Consider the following 16,450-nt stretch of genomic DNA (forward strand, 5'->3'; position numbering starts at 1 on the left):
TTCTGCCCATCTCACTGCCTGGTTCATGCGCATGTTTTCAACCAATTGTTGTTAAGGAAGAGTGGATAACTGGGCTTCTTCAGCAGGAAAGATGGGATAGAAGTTATCATCATCATCATCATCATCATCATCATCATCAATTTTGTGCAGAGTCAGACAAACAGACCAATCTGCTGAATTTCTCCCATCATGTTATTTTTTTTAGTTATTCATTTAATAATTCCAAGAAGTTACCAGGGCAGTAGTCCCTCAGTAAGGGCTACAGACCTGTATTTTTATAATCAAAAGGGTAACAATTTCAAAAAGCAAAACTCTGCCTAGATAAGATACCAGCTTCCATGCCCCTGCAGTAAATGTTCAGGCATGCTGAATATACACAAAGCTGCTCTTAAATGCTACCAATTTAATCAGATTTCCTTGTGGTTGAGTGGAATATTTCATTCCTAGATGTTGCTTAATTTCAGCCCTGAAATATCAGGACCATCTAAAAAGAACTATTTATTTGGGCTTCATAACCATATGTAGGCATAAGGATACAGGCAAGACATTTTCTGAGAATCAGAGCAATGCCTTAAATGGGTCTTATAAGAATCTGGGCAGAGTGCCAACAACTTTACTGTAACACTGAGCTGGCATTTAATAAATATCCTGTCCCGCCAACATTTAGCTTTTGCAAACTGTTTCAAAAGTCCTAATTTATGAATGCCACCTTTTGAATTTGAAACTAGGAAGCCAGTTCCGCTTAAAATGCAGACAGTTATAGAAATATAAGTGAAACCAGTAAGAAAACCATGTAATATATAATGCTTCTGTTCAGGGTTCTAGGATTGTCCTCTTTCAGGATACGCCATTCCATCTAGTTTCCATTTGCTCTCCCCTCAAGTTGTCAGCATTCTGTGCCCAGTAAGGCCCCATCTGCCCTATATATTTAAAACCACATAATACCACTTCAAACAGTAATGGCTTTCCTCAAAGAATCCTGGGAACTGTAGTTTGTTAAGGGTACTGAAACTTATTGGAATGCCCCATTGCAGTTCCCAGAATTCCCAGGGAAGAGGGGTTGGCTGTTGAACCAGTTTGGGAATTATAGGTCTGGGAGGGAAATAGGGGTCTCCCAGGGGCAGCGCATCCTGCTTCACCGCCTGAGGCAAAATGGGAAAGTGTCACCCTGCCCTGCCACCACCCCTGCCAAAGTCTCCCTTATATGGGTTGCAAGTTCTCACAGAGATCTCACGAGATCTTGCAGAGTGCTCATGTTGAGATTCCTGGGCCCTGTGAAATGGGTAGTAATTCTGCCATGCACGGATGTGTTTTATTATGTTTGTTCTACGTATCAGAGCTTCTGAATATAGAGGGCTTATTATTCATCGTAGTGCAGAAACAAGGTAGACTTTGGGTTGAAGTGGTACAGCTGGCGATTGGTCCATCTACTGATCTGCTCTGATAAATGGGTTCATTTATCTGCGTGGATAAAGTCTTCTTGAATGCTAATACTTTGTTTCCTAAAACCTTCCTTGGTTGTTACCTGAACCTTCTCGAAACCACTTCTTCACAGAAAATGCTTTGTTCGCACAGCACAAAATTGAGCTGTGGAATTTGTTCCCAGATGATGTAGTGATGACCACTTAGAAGGGCTTTCTTGCATGTTTTTTTCTTTAAAGCTCTCCTTTACTGTGCCAGTGAACTCTTAGTACATTTCTTTTCTTTTTTACTTCTAGGAAATGAAGTTGGCGAGTTAGCAGAGTACAACCCCAATCTCCTGGATGATCCTCAGTGGCCCTGTGGGAAGCACAAACGTGTCCTCATCTTTGCATCGTACATGGTACGAAGCTGGTGTAGAGCAAATTAATTCGCAAATAAGGCATTGTAGCCGTAGTGTAGTACAGATCCTGCGTTCTGACTTCGTACAACCCAGTGCAAATAAAAATGTCTCCTTTTCCAAATTTTGCATGTTTCATTTAAATTTGGAATTATAGCCACCCATCAATAAACATTCCTCAGGCAGCTTCCACACAAGATTAAAAATACAAAATATCCTGTTTTCTGTGTGGGGGTGTAATGCAAGTTATAAATACAAGTGAGAGGTGGTGCTTATTCCATTCTTCTGGAAGCGCAATGTAGCTTTCGGTACTTAGCTGTCTACACGAGCTGTTGTGGGAGGTGGTGTCAGCATTCTTGTCTCAACGCAAGGCTGAGCGGGTGATTGATTTCTTTTTAATCATTTTTTAAAAATATAATTTATTTGCTGAATCACCTTGGCGTGAATTTACCAAGTGGCTTTGGCAAGCCACCACTCTTCAGAGTTTCCTCTTCAACCCAATCTCCAGTATAGGAATAATAGTGATCTGCCATAACAAGATTGATGCAAGGATTGCTGAGAATGTGTACGAAGTGTTTTAAACCCATTAAAGGTGAACACAAATGCTAAGTATTTCCAGTTCCTAGAGGTACACACTGGGGGATCCTTAATCATGTGTGGTTTGTGACCTTTCCAGGGGTATTTGACAGGTCACCATTGGAGAACAGGTGGTAGGCTAGACAGAGCCCTTGTCTAATCCAGCGAGTAAATCCTAATGAACTCAAAAAGTCCCACATTTCATCTAGCCAATTATACGGGCTCAAAGTGAACTGTTGCTTCACTGCATCAAAAGGTCAAGGCATGGGAGGGAGGGATTTGCCACCTTCCCTCACTCTCCAGGTAACCTCTAAGATTACCTCCTAGGCTCCTTGGGACTTTGCTAATAGTCCCTAGGGCGTGCTGCCGTAGAGAAAACCTGTTCAAGTTCCCAGTCCTGCACCACTCTTGAAGTGCCAAGTATTACAGGATTAAGAGATTACCCAGGAGCTTTGAAAACCTTCTGTCCTCAGAGGGATTAAACTTTTCTCATCAAGGATTCTGCAATGATGGCCTAGATACAGGAGTAAACTTGGCTGTAATCCTGTACAAGGGCAAATGATGGTTAATAGCAGGAACTTCCCATTGCAGGATACCATCTCAAGCCATCGTGCTCTGAAGATGTGGTATGGCTGAAGCTAAGCTTTCAACTCTGCTGAGATCATTTGCAGTCCAGCCTAATAATGTATGGAAGACAAGCCTTGCTCTATGGTTGACAAGACAGAGGCTAATAGCCAAAACCCAGGCTTATGGGCTCTTGGTCACAGAAGAAGGCTGTGCATCTTGTTAAAAAAGATGTTCAGTGCTGTGAGTTGTGAGAGAGTTAGCTGGGATGGGAGACCCTGAATTCAGCCTTCTAAGCACCACCTAGTTTGCCCCTTACTGTAGATTAGTTTCTCATGGAGACACTTTGAATCCTTAATCCTTATTCACATTCTCTTTCAGTAAAGGCAGCGTAAGGATCTGTAAACCCTTTTCCTTTATTTTATTTTAGACCACAGTAATAGAATACGTGAAACCATCGGACCTTAAGAAGGATATGAACGAGACCTTTAAAGAGAAGTTTCCTCACATCAAGCTGACGCTAAGCAAAATCAGAAGGTAAATTAAAACAGGGATGGTAAAGATGATAGGAGGGTGCATTACTGTGTTTCTAAACCACTTTGAAACATGGTTCTTTCCTCCCAAACAGTAATTAATATATATGATTAAAATACTTTCAGACCACTCTTATGTAGGTTTACTCAGGTGTATCCCAATATGTGTGCCACAATGACCTCGTATAAACTTGGCTTGACATCTTGCACCATAACTTGTCAAGATCCTATTAGAAAGCAGTGTATGTTGCTGGGGTGTGATATAATGGTTCTGTAGGTGATAGGAACTCCTTGATCATTGAAATCAGGGGTGTAAGACCTCAGGCCTAGGCGTCTCTGTCTGGCCCTTGAGAGTCTCCCCGAGGCCACACAATTTACCTGCTCTGCTTCACAGCCTCAAGTTATTTTGCCTGGCTGGAAGATACCCTTTCACTCTGATAATGCCTCTTGCTTGCCTGGATGGCAGGCAGAAAGGCATATGTGAGCATGCGGATAAACTAACCAAAGCTAATATTTACATCCGTTGCCTCGTTCACTTTTGTCCACTGGCATCCGGCCCTTGAAAGATTTCCGAGAAAGGAGTATGTCCCCCTCAAGCTGAAGAAGTTTCTGACCTCTGAGCTAGGAAGGAGGGGTTTCTTGACTTTGTGTCTCCCTTCCTCTTCCCATTTGGGTTAACACTCCTTTGGGCACCTGAAAATCGCTACTTGGTCACACCACATCCCCCATCTTTCCACTGATAAAGAGCCGTGCATGTTCTTTCCTCAACCCTGAAGCCTTCAAACATCAGCCAAGAACAAACACTGCAGTCTTAAGCAACTTCTCACTGTGGCAGCTATGTACCCATATCCTCGCTCAACGCCTACCTGCAACATGAGAATGAGTTCGGCTTTCTCCAGATGCAAATAAAGTCAGAGAGGACACTCCAATTAATGCAGCCATGTGTTTGCAATTCATATGTTACTGGGGCCTAATGCATATCATGTTGCTTGATCCACATCACAATGCATGTGTGCAACAATGAGCCCTCTTCCTCCTCCTCCTCCTAAGCATACAAACATCAGCTACCTTCTGCAGTAGCTGAAAGTGAAGCAGGCAAGAAGCAGAAATGAGAATTCAAGAATTAAGAGTCTTGTTTCCTAAGTTGTGGTAACCTTTTTTATATACGAAGCAAAATTAGCTTTCTTTCCCTCTTTCTGTGCCCACAGTTTAAAGCGGGAGATGCGGAACCTGAGTATGGAATGCAACCTGGAGCCAGTAACTGTGTCCATGGCTTACGTTTACTTCGAAAAGCTTGTCCTGCAAGGCAAGCTCAACAAACAGAACCGAAAACTGTGTGCTGGTGCTTGTGTGCTGCTTGCAGCCAAGATTAGTAGTGATCTCAGGAAACACGAGGTCAAACACCTTATAGATGTAAGTATAGCCAGAATAACATCCCAAGAGTGTCCAGACCCCTGGAAATGCTGGTTCTTGCAAGTCACATTGTTTTCTAAAACTATGCATATAATTTTCGAATGAAAACATGTAATGGTTTTTAGCACTGAGACCAGAAGTAGGCTTGTACCCTTTTGACAGGAGAGATGTTTCAGGGTGATTGGCAGGAGTGAGGGATGGAGATAGAAACTTGCACCTTGAAATGTCAACTCTGCAGGAGAAAGGGAAGAGTCATAGATTACTCTTGTCAAGGGAGAGATGAAGAGTTGCAACCCTGTTCATTTTGCTTGATCTCTTGGCAGCTTTTTAATACCGTTAACCACGGCTTAGGGACTCATGGTTGGGGACACTGTACTTCAGTGGTTCTGCTCCTACCTCCAAGGCCATTTCCATAATGCAGTTATTAGAGGACCCTTGTTTGATGCTATGGGAGTGGTCCTGTGGCATCCCAAAGCATTCTATCTTGTCCCATGTGCACATAACTGAAACCATTGGGAGCTTTTATCAGGGGATTTGGAGCGAGGTGTCATGTGACTGATACGCAGCTCAATCTCTCAGTTGTGTCTGCATCAGGAGAGGCAATTGAAGTGACCAGTCCTCAGAGGTAGTGATGGGCTACATGTACAAGTTGAAGGTGAATCCTGAATAGACAGAGGTGTGATGTGTCCCGTGTTTTCAAGTCTGGGAGACAGGTTGTTCTAGATGGGGTTGTGCTCACCTGGAAGGAGCAGGACCATAACTTGGGAGATCCAGTGCTGTCACTGGAGTCTTAGATAGCCTCAGTGGCTAGGAGCGCCTTTTTCCAGCTATGGCTGGTTCACCACTGGAAGCTCTTTTGGACTTAGATGGCATGGCCACTGTACCCCATGGTCTTGTAACTTCCAGGGTGGATTGTTGCAACATGCTCTATGTGGAGCTGCCCAACATGGAAACTTCAACTGGACCAGAATGCAGCAAGCAAGTTACTGGCCAAGTTTTCATATAGAACTCACATAACCCCTGTTCTAAAACAGCGGCAGAGATTGCAAGTTTGTTTTCAGACCCAGTTCAAGTTGCTTACATTCTTGTTTAAAGTCCTAAATGACTTTGGTTGCAAGTATCCGAAAGACAACCTCCTTACTAGACTCTTTCAGGTGTTAAACTGAATTTTAATGTTGTATCTTTAAATTGTCATAATCTGCTACAGGATTTGCCCTTGGGGCAGGTAAGCTATCTAATATAATAATAGTGCCACAACAGCTTTTATTTCTCCTTTACTTCTAGCCTTAGCCACCACTAGCGCATGGCCCCCGAAAGGTTGCACACAAAAGAATGCGGCCCTCAGGTTCAAAAAGATTGGTGATGGCCAAAATGCCATTTAAACATCTGCAAAACATACTAAATACTGGTGTAATCTGTAGCAACCAGCTCATGTTCTGTTTTACTGGTTTTCTGTCCTTACAGAAGTTAGAAGAAAGATTCAGATTCAACAGAAGAGATCTCATTGGATTTGAATTTACCGTACTTGTGGCTTTGGAACTAGCCCTCTACCTTCCTGACAACCAAGTGTTACCTCACTTCCGACGTCTTACACAGCAATCCTAGCCAAAGCTGCATTCTAGCAGAAGTGCCAGTACTTAGACGCTGATTTTTGGGTGTTGGCCTCTGGTCCTTTCCCGTGCCACAATATTGAACAATATTGTGTATATACCCGACATGAAGACTGCAGTGGGATTTTTGTGGAGCTACCAAGATGGTGCAGACACCACAGATTCCATGTGTGAGAAGTGGCAGAAGTGAGACATTGAACTTTGGACACTAAAGCACAAATTATTTGCCGCCATTTGCCACAAATGCTGCTGGTCATAACCTAATTTACCTTCCCACCCCCCACCCGTTTTTCCCCCTTGGATATAATCTGTTCTTCCCTTCAAATACTGCTACTTTTTCATTTCCTTAAACTTTTATCATTCTCTCCCCACACCCCTTCCTTGAATCTAAAAGAGCATCATTTCCATTCCAAAACGTCATATGCTTCCAATAGCATTTCTGAGAATTCTTGCATTTTAAAACCATGGAAACTTGTCTTCTTTTGCGGGGAGGGGAGGTGGGTGCGGGGCAGAAAGAAAGACGTGCCTAAGACTTAGCTGGGCTGGTACCAGTCAGTCTCTCTCTTGCTCTCTTTTTGTTGCTTAGTGGCAAATTCTGAACTTAAACAGCAATTTATCCTTTTGCCTTTGTTCACCTTGTGCTATAAGGAAAAGAATTCCATTGTATCTCTACTATCATTTCCAGAAGAGATGTATATTTGAAAACAATATTCTACTTGGTTCATGATTTTAAAAACTTTTCTTTTTTATTGAAACATTTCCCAAACATTGCACTTGTTGATCAAGGCAGCTATAGCAAAACAATTTCCATTTTATCTTGTCCTTCAGAGTGTGACTGAAGGCCCTTTGATTTTTATGGTGGTAATTTGGCCTTGTAGCTCCCAAAGGTGGCATCTTTTTGTCACAGCTTTGCTGTAGGCTAGAATGATGAACTGTTTTATTTATAAACAATGTATTCCATGTATTGTCTTTCCTGTGTGCTCTTGACGAGTGTATGTGTCTCAGCTTGTGCAGCTGTCATTTTCTAAATTAAGCCGGTGAGACTAAAAAGGCATGTCTGACTTCGATAATCTTTTGTAAAAAAACAACAGCAGAAAAATTGGTTCTTCCAAGCTTTTTGCCACTGTGATGGTTCTCATGAACCTGACTTTTCATTGCACATTCAGACAGCCAAACTCATTGAGGTTAATATCCAACACAGTGGCGTTGATAAAAATGATACAACTTCTACCACTGTTAGCCAGGTGTTTTTGGCTTAACCATCCAGATGTTGAGGATGAACAACATTAACTTCTTGTGCTGTAACAGAAAAGTTGATGGCTGTTGAATTTCTTTTCTAAGCAATATTGTGGTACAAGTCAATGTGTGTGTGTTTGTGTGTGTGTGTGTGAGAGAGAGAGAGATACTTGCCAGGGAACAAAATTAATATTCTTGGGTGTTGTGATTTGATATGTTCATAGATTTATTTATTTTTAACTGTGACTTTGGCCAGTTCTATACATCATGCAGAATGAAATAGTAGACAAAAGTGGCAGAATTGTGGACTGTACCAGTGCAGACACAGAATCATGTTTTCAAGCACACAGTACACCCCAATGTGTAGTAAACCAGCACACTGGTGAAAAGCCATGTACAGTATAAAGCGTTCTTCCTGATGTGCTCTTTTATTAAATACAAGGAGTTTCTCACACAAGAGATCATTCAAAGATTAATAGCTACCACCACAGCTGCAGTCTGAAGTGGTATAGTCCACAATTCTTAATATCTCTGCCTGTAGATTGTCTCTCAAAAATGGTTAAGTCAAGAGGGCTATATGACTTCCAGTACCCAGAATGCCATAAATTCTAACTTGGGTATATGTATTGAGTAGCCACGAAATAAACCAGAGCAGGGGAGAGAGAATAGCAAAGTTTGGTGCTAGAAACATTTGAAAAAGGGTGTGCAGTGTTCAATGCCAAACTCCAGATAAGATTATTGTACATGAAGAGACCTTCCTTGGCTTTTTGGTTCCTGTTTCTAGCACCTATGCATGAATATAAAACCATTTTATATTTTAGATAAGGCCAGCTTGACGTCACTGAAATTGCAGCAATCCTAGTTAAGAATGCTTCTCTGACCAAGGCTTGTGTGTTAATACATCTAGCTATAATAACACCAGTCATAGTATAGCATCTTTTTGTATAATGTAGTACAAGGAGCTATATAGCTTACTAACTAGTGCTGTTCAAAATGTGAGCTGTAGTATGCTTATTTCCCAGTAAACTTTGCCAATGCAGGACATCCTAACTGTTCCCAAGATAAAGTTTAGAAATGGCTTCACAGAGTGTTAAAACATTTAATCCTCTGCCTGAAACTGAAAGAATTTGCTTTTTTAAAAACCTCTCAGTCTTGTATCATGAACACAATTGACTTGTATTAACACACTGTGTTTGAGTTGAAATAGTTGCCAACTTATTCCACCCCCCAGCTGAAGCAATCATTACCTTGTCCAACCAAAAATAGGGGTGATGAGGTGAGAAGTAGATTGATTCTTTTGGGATATATTTGAGCTTCTGGAGGCTGTAAATTTCCAATATGACGTATGTGAATTTTGGATAATGTATTATCATATATTTAATTTGCACAGAATATTATTCAGGCTGTGGGGCAGAAAGATAAATTATTTTACATGTTTTAAGGCTTGATCTTCACTCAGAGCATGTTCATTGTTCTGAATACCCAAGGGAAAGTGCATGGGTGCATCAGTTCTGTTAGTGAACTGGATTTATAATTCTTCAAAGTAGTGAGTTCTAGGATGAAGACTGTAGCCTCCAGTTAAGATCTGGACTCCTTTTTCCTCTCTTCTCTGCACAAATGTACCTACAGATAACAGCTGGCCCATGTGTTAAGCAAAGGATCACCAGCGCCCTTTTATCATATGTAGGGTATGTGTTTGTATTAAGCCTTCAAAGATGTCCATGATCCAGCATCATATACAGAACTCAAGAGAAATGTTGTTTCAAGGGACCTAAAGATGAAGAACTGAGTATCAAATTGTCCATTTTGAACTTTGCAAATTGACTTGTATGTTGAGAATCTTATTGCTGTGACTTAACCTGTATAGAAACAGTTTGGCTCTTGAATCCTGTTGTGTATGTGAATTGAGGGGTGGGGTGGAAGGGTGCTGTTCACATTTTCTTACCTTATCTTTTTTGGTTCATATTCTCAATCAGCTATGCCTCTTTGTGTTCCTTTTTCATGCAAAAGCTGCCACTGTGTGGTAAAAAATATTATTACAACCAAACATAGATCCACTGTAAAATCCCAGGCTTTCGTTGGAGAGAGATACTAGTCTCTTTAACAGTTGAGGTTTAAATTATGTAATCTTATGTAAATAATGGTGCTTGTCTACCTTCAGCCCAAGAAAACACTCTGGACTGAAGTTTGTATATTTATGTAAATAATATTTTTGTGCTGTCGTAAATTTTAAGTTCCTGCTTTGTATATTGTCTCATTATGTTCTTCCAAGGAAATGAATGGATTTGTTAATAAGATGCTGTGTAATTGAATGTTTTGATACCCATTTTATAACCAAGCACACCTGAAGATACTTCAGGTTAGTGTCATAAATATTCCTTTAAAAAACAGTTTACATGTCCTTTTCTTCTTTTCCCCTCCACCTATGCAAAATAAGTAAGTAAGTAAGTAAGGACTACTATGGGGGAAATGACTAGATTTTGGAACATATACCAGAGATACAAAGATTTGTTACATTGGGGTGGGTTACCTAGAATTCTAAATAACCAGCTGCGTGCAGTTTTCTTATACATTCCTGTTTTTTACAGAGATGAACAGATTTCAATTGACACAATTTGTGGCAAAACTTTGAAGAATGTAAACAAAATAAGGCTATAGCAGACATTCACATTTTTTTCTGCTATATTTGTGCTTTTTAGTGAAACTTTGAATTATACTCTACCTTGAAGATACAAGCTTGCAGATTTGTAGTTTTGTTAAGCACATGCCATAAACTTGTAAAGTAAGAATTTTATGTTTAAAAATCCACCAGTATAAAATATACTTTGCATTATTCTAGATTTAGTAGTGTTGGAAGCTGGCACACTTACTTTAGCACAAGGTTTCCCAACTTGGTGCCCTCCAGATGTTTTGGACTAAAACTCCTATCATCCCTGGCTATTGGCCATTCTGCTAGAATTGCAGTCCACATCTGAGCTAGCCCTGCGTTAGCATATCTAGTCTACAGTACCAGAGTACAGTATTTCTAATTTTTGCAGTGTTCTACTGATTTCCTGAGGCCAAAATGCCACTAAAGCCTGCTGTTCCTACTTCGTTTGAATTTTTTGGCAGTTTTTTTTACAGATTTTTTTACAGATGTAAAAGTAAACTACATAATAATTACTTTGCAGTAAATATTTGAAACAAAGTTCAGTTCTGATGGGCTTGAAGAAAACTTCATGTACGTAAGCATGATAAATTAGTTACACATTTCATTCCTCAGCTGATGAGAAGTTGACTCTTCTCAGCAGCTGTATAAATAGAAAAAAAATCCACAAATAGCTCATTACGACTGCTCCAGTTATAAGTACAAACAGGGCATCTGTTTCAGTGCCTGCCTTTTTATGCCAGTTGATCAGCGATATATTTAGATAAGTGACCAGAGTTGAGTTGCCCATTCAAAATGTTACAGAAGCAAGCAGCTTGAGAAGGCTTGGAAGCACAATAATTGCAACCCTTATTATATGTGCCTGCCTTTGCAGATAATTTTTTATTTTTTTTTAGGATCTGCCTGTAGTAATGGGGGGGTGCTATTGCTTTTTCTGGACTAGCTAGAGCTCTGCTTTCGTAATGTTGGGGTCCAGATAGAAAAAATTTCTCTGGATCTGGGGTCTTGCCATGTAGCATTGCATCCATTATTTTTATTCAATTAACAAAAAACCTTTGGTTTAACATCCAGCAATGTAGCATCGAGCTCATGCACTGTGGCAAATTTAAAACGACAGCTTGTAGTCACTAAGTATGGAGTTGCAGGACAAGTGTCAGCCCTAGTAGGCCATGCTTGGTGGGTGGGTTTGAAGGGAGAGTAGAGAAGAGGGGGAAGGTAAAAACTCCATCGTGCTTTAGCTAGCTCCAGCTAACAATTGTCTTAGCTATGCAAGATAGCTCTGCGGGCAGGCAGTGGGTTTCCTGTCTGGCCTCCTACTTAGCTGAAGCAAAAGAAGCTCAGCTCGGCAGGCCGGTAGTGGTTTTCCTGTCTGCTTCAGTTGTGGTGAGCTAGCTTCCCACCTCAGCTGTGCAAAGATGCAAACACATAATGCAAAGCAAACAATATGCAACGGTGGGGGAGGAGGGCTTAGCTAACCTAAAAAGGTAATAAAGTGTATCTCTGCCTGTTGATTGGGGAGCAACTGAGGGCAAGCTTGCAGCTTCAGTATAAGAATGCTTGGAAGACAATAGGGGGCGGCCAGTCTTTGGAAGCTATTCCACTGGCTAACTCTGCGCAGATTTTGCAATAAACCTTTTTCTCTGTGGAACCCACCCTGGTGTATGTTTGACTCCTTCATGCTAACAGCAAGGGCACGAGGTGACTGGATCCGGACCCCTTAGGATCAGATATCCTAGCATATCTGGTGCGTTGGCCGGGAACCCACCTCTCCTGCTGGTTGAGCTTGAAGGCCAGGCTCAACTGGACGAACAGCTTGGATCGGCGTAGGCGGCTCCAGCGCGCGCCCGCCAGTTGCGGGAGGAACCAATCACTCCGTTCCTGAGTGGAGATGTCCGGTTGTGGGAGAAAAAGGATCGGCCGAGGGAGGACACAGGGTGTGTCTCAGGACATAGAGGTAAGCTCTTGGGGAAAGAGAAGAGCTGGAGATCTGATCAATCTCACCTGGAGTGTGGCAATAACGTGCCCCCAGGAAGGGTTGGCCGGGACAGTGGGGTCCTGCTGCCAGGGTGTGGAAAGGAAAAGGGTGGTGGGTGTGAAGGTGGACTGTGTGTTGTATGGCCAAATACTCCAGTGAAAGGATGAATGTGTGAGAGGTCGGGGCTTAGCGTCTCCGTGGCCAAGCGTGTCTAGGGCTGTGTGGTTCTTGGCAGCGCGAGCTCGTCCAAGCCACAGTCTGTAGCGTGTGAAGTGGGCAAGGTGCTGATTTTGGCTAGGAGCGGAGTATTCTGGTAAACATGGGTTCAGGAAGCAGTAAATGTACCCCTTTGGAATGCTTCCTGAACAACTGGAAATTGGCTACCAAGGATGATGACTGGGGGTTCAAGTTGAAGAAGGAGAGGCTTAGGAACCTTTGTGAAGTGGACTGGCCGACGCAGGGCACTGGCTGGCCGTCCGAGGGCAGTTTTGATGGACGGTTGATCAATCCCTTGTGGCAGAGAGTAATTGAAAACCATCCAGATCAAATTCCCTATATTTCCACGTGGAAAACCAATGTGGATAAAAACCCCCCTTGGCTGCAGGCTTGCCGAACTGTCCCACCACGGGCAAGGATCTGTGCCGTCCGGCAGCAGAAATTACCTCTTGTGGTCCAAGACACAGAGGAAGATGAGTTAATTGTGAGGCCACCTCCTTATACACCCCCAGCACCGGCACCAGCACCACAGAATGATCCACCCCCGCAGAATAATCTCCAGGATAACCCCCCGAACCCAGTTGGTGGCAGCCTTATCAACCCAACCCCTGAGGATAAAAACCCCACCAAATCAGAGACAGATGAGGAGGATGAAAGTGATGATGATGAGGGGGATGAGGAAACACTGTTAAAGATGTTGGAAGAGAAGGTACAGAAGGGGGAGAAGTGGAGTAAGAAGCAAGACAAATGGATAAAGGACTATGTAGACCCCTATAAAGACCAAGTGGATGTTAGTCCCCACCTCTTAGAAGTGGCACGTTGTGAGGATGGGCGCTGGAAGAAGAAACAAAAGAGGTGGCTGGAGGCAGCACGTAGAGCCGCCACCCACCATGAGAGAGAGAGAGGGAAGAAAGATCAGGCTACAGCCTTGATGCCCCTCCGGGTAGTTTATGACCCCCCGGGACCGCCAGGGGAGAATGGGGCAGCAGCACCACGCACCTACACAATCCAACATGTGCCTTTTTCAACTGCTGATATTTGCAATTGGCGCAATCAGAACCCCTCCTTTGAGGAGAACCCAGCCAAAATCATCAAACTTTTTGAAGGGATCTTTAAAACTTATGACCCTACCTATGATGATGTTCAATATCTTTTGGACTCTCTGTTAACAACAGAAGAAGTCCGGAGGGTCCATAGTGAGGCAAGGGCGCATCTGAGGCAGTTACAATTAAATGATAACCAAATGAATGATGCCTACCCCCGAGCCACTCCTAATTGGGACTATCAGGATCAGAATGCTCGGACCGCCCTGGCAACATACAGGAACCATGTACTGGCGGGAATGAGGAGGGCGCGGCCGCCTGGGACGCAACCAGTGCGCCATCTGCCGCCAAGAGGGGCACAGGGTGGGAGGAGGCCTGGCCGACCAAGACTGAGCGGTCATCTGAGGTTGCTAGGTGTCTGCTCCGGGAAATCATTCCCCGCTATGGCTTGCCCCGCTCCATAGGGTCGGACAATGGTCCAGCTTTTGTGCACAAAGTTTTGCAGGAGATAGCTAAGCTCTTGCAGATAAATTGGAAGTTACATAGTGCATACCGACCCCAGAGTTCTGGAAAAGTAGAGAGGATGAACAGGACTTTGAAAAATCAACTGTCCAAATTGACACAAGAGACAGGGTCCAATTGGGTAGCGATGTTGCCCCTCGCCCTGCTCCGGGTTCGAAGTCTCCCATCCAAGCGAACCCATCTCTCTCCCTTTGAACTGATGTTTGGGAGACCGGTTCCCTATGTACGCATGATTTCCCCCATCCCGGTCCAGGATGTTGAAACAGATCATTATGTGCAGTCACTCTCCCGCACTCTTCTTTCTCTCAACAGGTGGACCCAGGCTCGTACCCCGTGTGTGCTGGTCGAGCCCCTACACCGTTTCGAGCCAGGCAATGATGTGTGGGTGAAAGACTGGGCCCAAACTCCGCTACAGCCTTGCTGGAAGGGTCCCTATACTGTGCTTCTCTCTACACCCACTGCTGTCAAGGTTGCTGGCATCGCCCCTTGGGTCCACCATACTCGTGTGAAGGCGGCATCATCAGACTGGACTGTGTCTCCTAACCCGCAAGATCCTCTTCGGCTGACCATCTCCAGGCGCCCGACGGACGACCGCCCTGCTGCTGTCACTCCAGGAAGCTGATAGCTCTACGCACGGCTGAAGAGAGAGGATGGGAGGGGTACCCAACGCCAGTACCCCCAACGTTCCTGATAGCCAAGCCCTTCCCCACGCCCCTATCATGCCTGATATGTGGTGGGAGGAGCCCTGGACTCCCGGGGCTTGGTGGGCTTGGGTTCTGTGTATGCCCCTGATTTTCTTGATGCTTTTGTATTTCTGCTGGCACGAACGCTCCCGGATGGATGGGGATGGATGGGGAGGATATTCACTATGGTTGCGGGCCCCTTGGTGCTTTTATTGCTCCTTTGCTTCTGTATTCCCTGCTTGATGCAATGCATGCAGAATATGATGGAGAAAATGATGTCTCGCATGATGGGCCCCCGTGTGATAGCTTACCTGAGGGAGTATCGCCCTGTCCCTGTTGATGCACCTGACGGTGATCAAGAAGAAGAGGAGGGAGTGAAGGGAGAGTAGAGAAGAGGGGGAAGGTAAAAACTCCATCGTGCTTTAGCTAGCTCCAGCTAACAATTGTCTTAGCTATGCAAGATAGCTCTGCGGGCAGGCAGTGGGTTTCCTGTCTGGCCTCCTACTTAGCTGAAGCAAAAGAAGCTCAGCTCGGCAGGCCGGTAGTGGTTTTCCTGTCTGCTTCAGTTGTGGTGAGCTAGCTTCCCACCTCAGCTGTGCAAAGATGCAAACACATAATGCAAAGCAAACAATATGCAATGGTGGGGGAGGAGGGCTTAGCTAACCTAAAAAGGTAATAAAGTGTATCTCTGCCTGTTGATTGGGGAGCAACTGAGGGCAAGCTTGCAGCTTCAGTATAAGAATGCTTGGAAGACAATAGGGGGCGGCCAGTCTTTGGAAGCTATTCCACTGGCTAACTCTGCGCAGATTTTGCAATAAACCTTTTTCTCTGTGGAACCCACCCTGGTGTATGTTTGACTCCTTCATGCTAACAGCAAGGGCACGAGGTGACTGGATCCGGACCCCTTAGGATCAGATATCCTAACAGGTTCCTAGGCCCAGTAACTGTCCCAAGAATGCTATATCCCAAATTTTTCATAGAAGAGGTTATCAAAATGGACTTGATAAATTTTCTTTCAGAACTTTCCTCTAGCACCCTACAGTACAGTGTGCATCACAGCTAGGTGTGTGGAGCCTTGGAGCATATCATACTAATTAAAAGCATGTATATGCATTTCACAACTGTCTACAAATGCAAATAAAATGCAAAGCACATGTGCTACAGAGCTGGCTAGTCGACAGCTAGGGTTGCTATATTCACTTAAGGACTCAATTTTAAAACTGTGTTGATGGAAGGCAATCTTACTCGGCTATGAGTGATCGCCAAAGAATATGATTCCCAAAATCCGGACAAGGTTGTTGAGTTGCTTTGTCACCAACCCCCGAAGTTGTTGAGCTTATTTTGGGAACATCTGTTGAAATGTACAGTTTTTTGGGCTTTGGAATTTTTAAGCCATTTACATACTTGCCATACATCCAGGTTTTCTCAGACATTTTACCTATTACCCCAAAATTGCCTGTAAATGCCATTTTGCAGCCCGATTACCAGACATAAACCCAGACGTATACCACTCTCTGCTCTACTATATCTGATAGCAAACAGGCAACTGCAAACATGAGTGTACCGAGTGCTATTCTTCTAGAAAAAGAGGTGCCAGAATTCACCATGAACGC

General features: G+C 43.7%; 1 protein-coding gene across 1 annotated transcript in view; it reads left to right on the top strand.

Moving 5' to 3' along the window:
* CABLES2 (Cdk5 and Abl enzyme substrate 2) overlaps window positions 1-10,141 on the top strand; it is a 46,545-nt gene extending 36,404 nt beyond the window's left edge. The window contains exons 6-9 of the mRNA XM_081011291.1: window positions 1,719-1,822; window positions 3,390-3,496; window positions 4,701-4,905; window positions 6,370-10,141. Coding sequence (XP_080867417.1) covers window positions 1,719-1,822; window positions 3,390-3,496; window positions 4,701-4,905; window positions 6,370-6,510 — 557 coding nt within the window. The 3' untranslated portion in view covers window positions 6,511-10,141. The remainder of the gene's footprint in view (window positions 1-1,718; window positions 1,823-3,389; window positions 3,497-4,700; window positions 4,906-6,369) is intronic.
* The last annotated feature ends 6,309 nt before the right edge of the window (window positions 10,142-16,450 follow it).

Source organism: Podarcis pityusensis, assembly GCF_964106645.2.
Source record: "Podarcis pityusensis genome assembly, chromosome: 6".
NCBI classification, from domain to species: Eukaryota; Metazoa; Chordata; class Lepidosauria; order Squamata; family Lacertidae; genus Podarcis; species Podarcis pityusensis.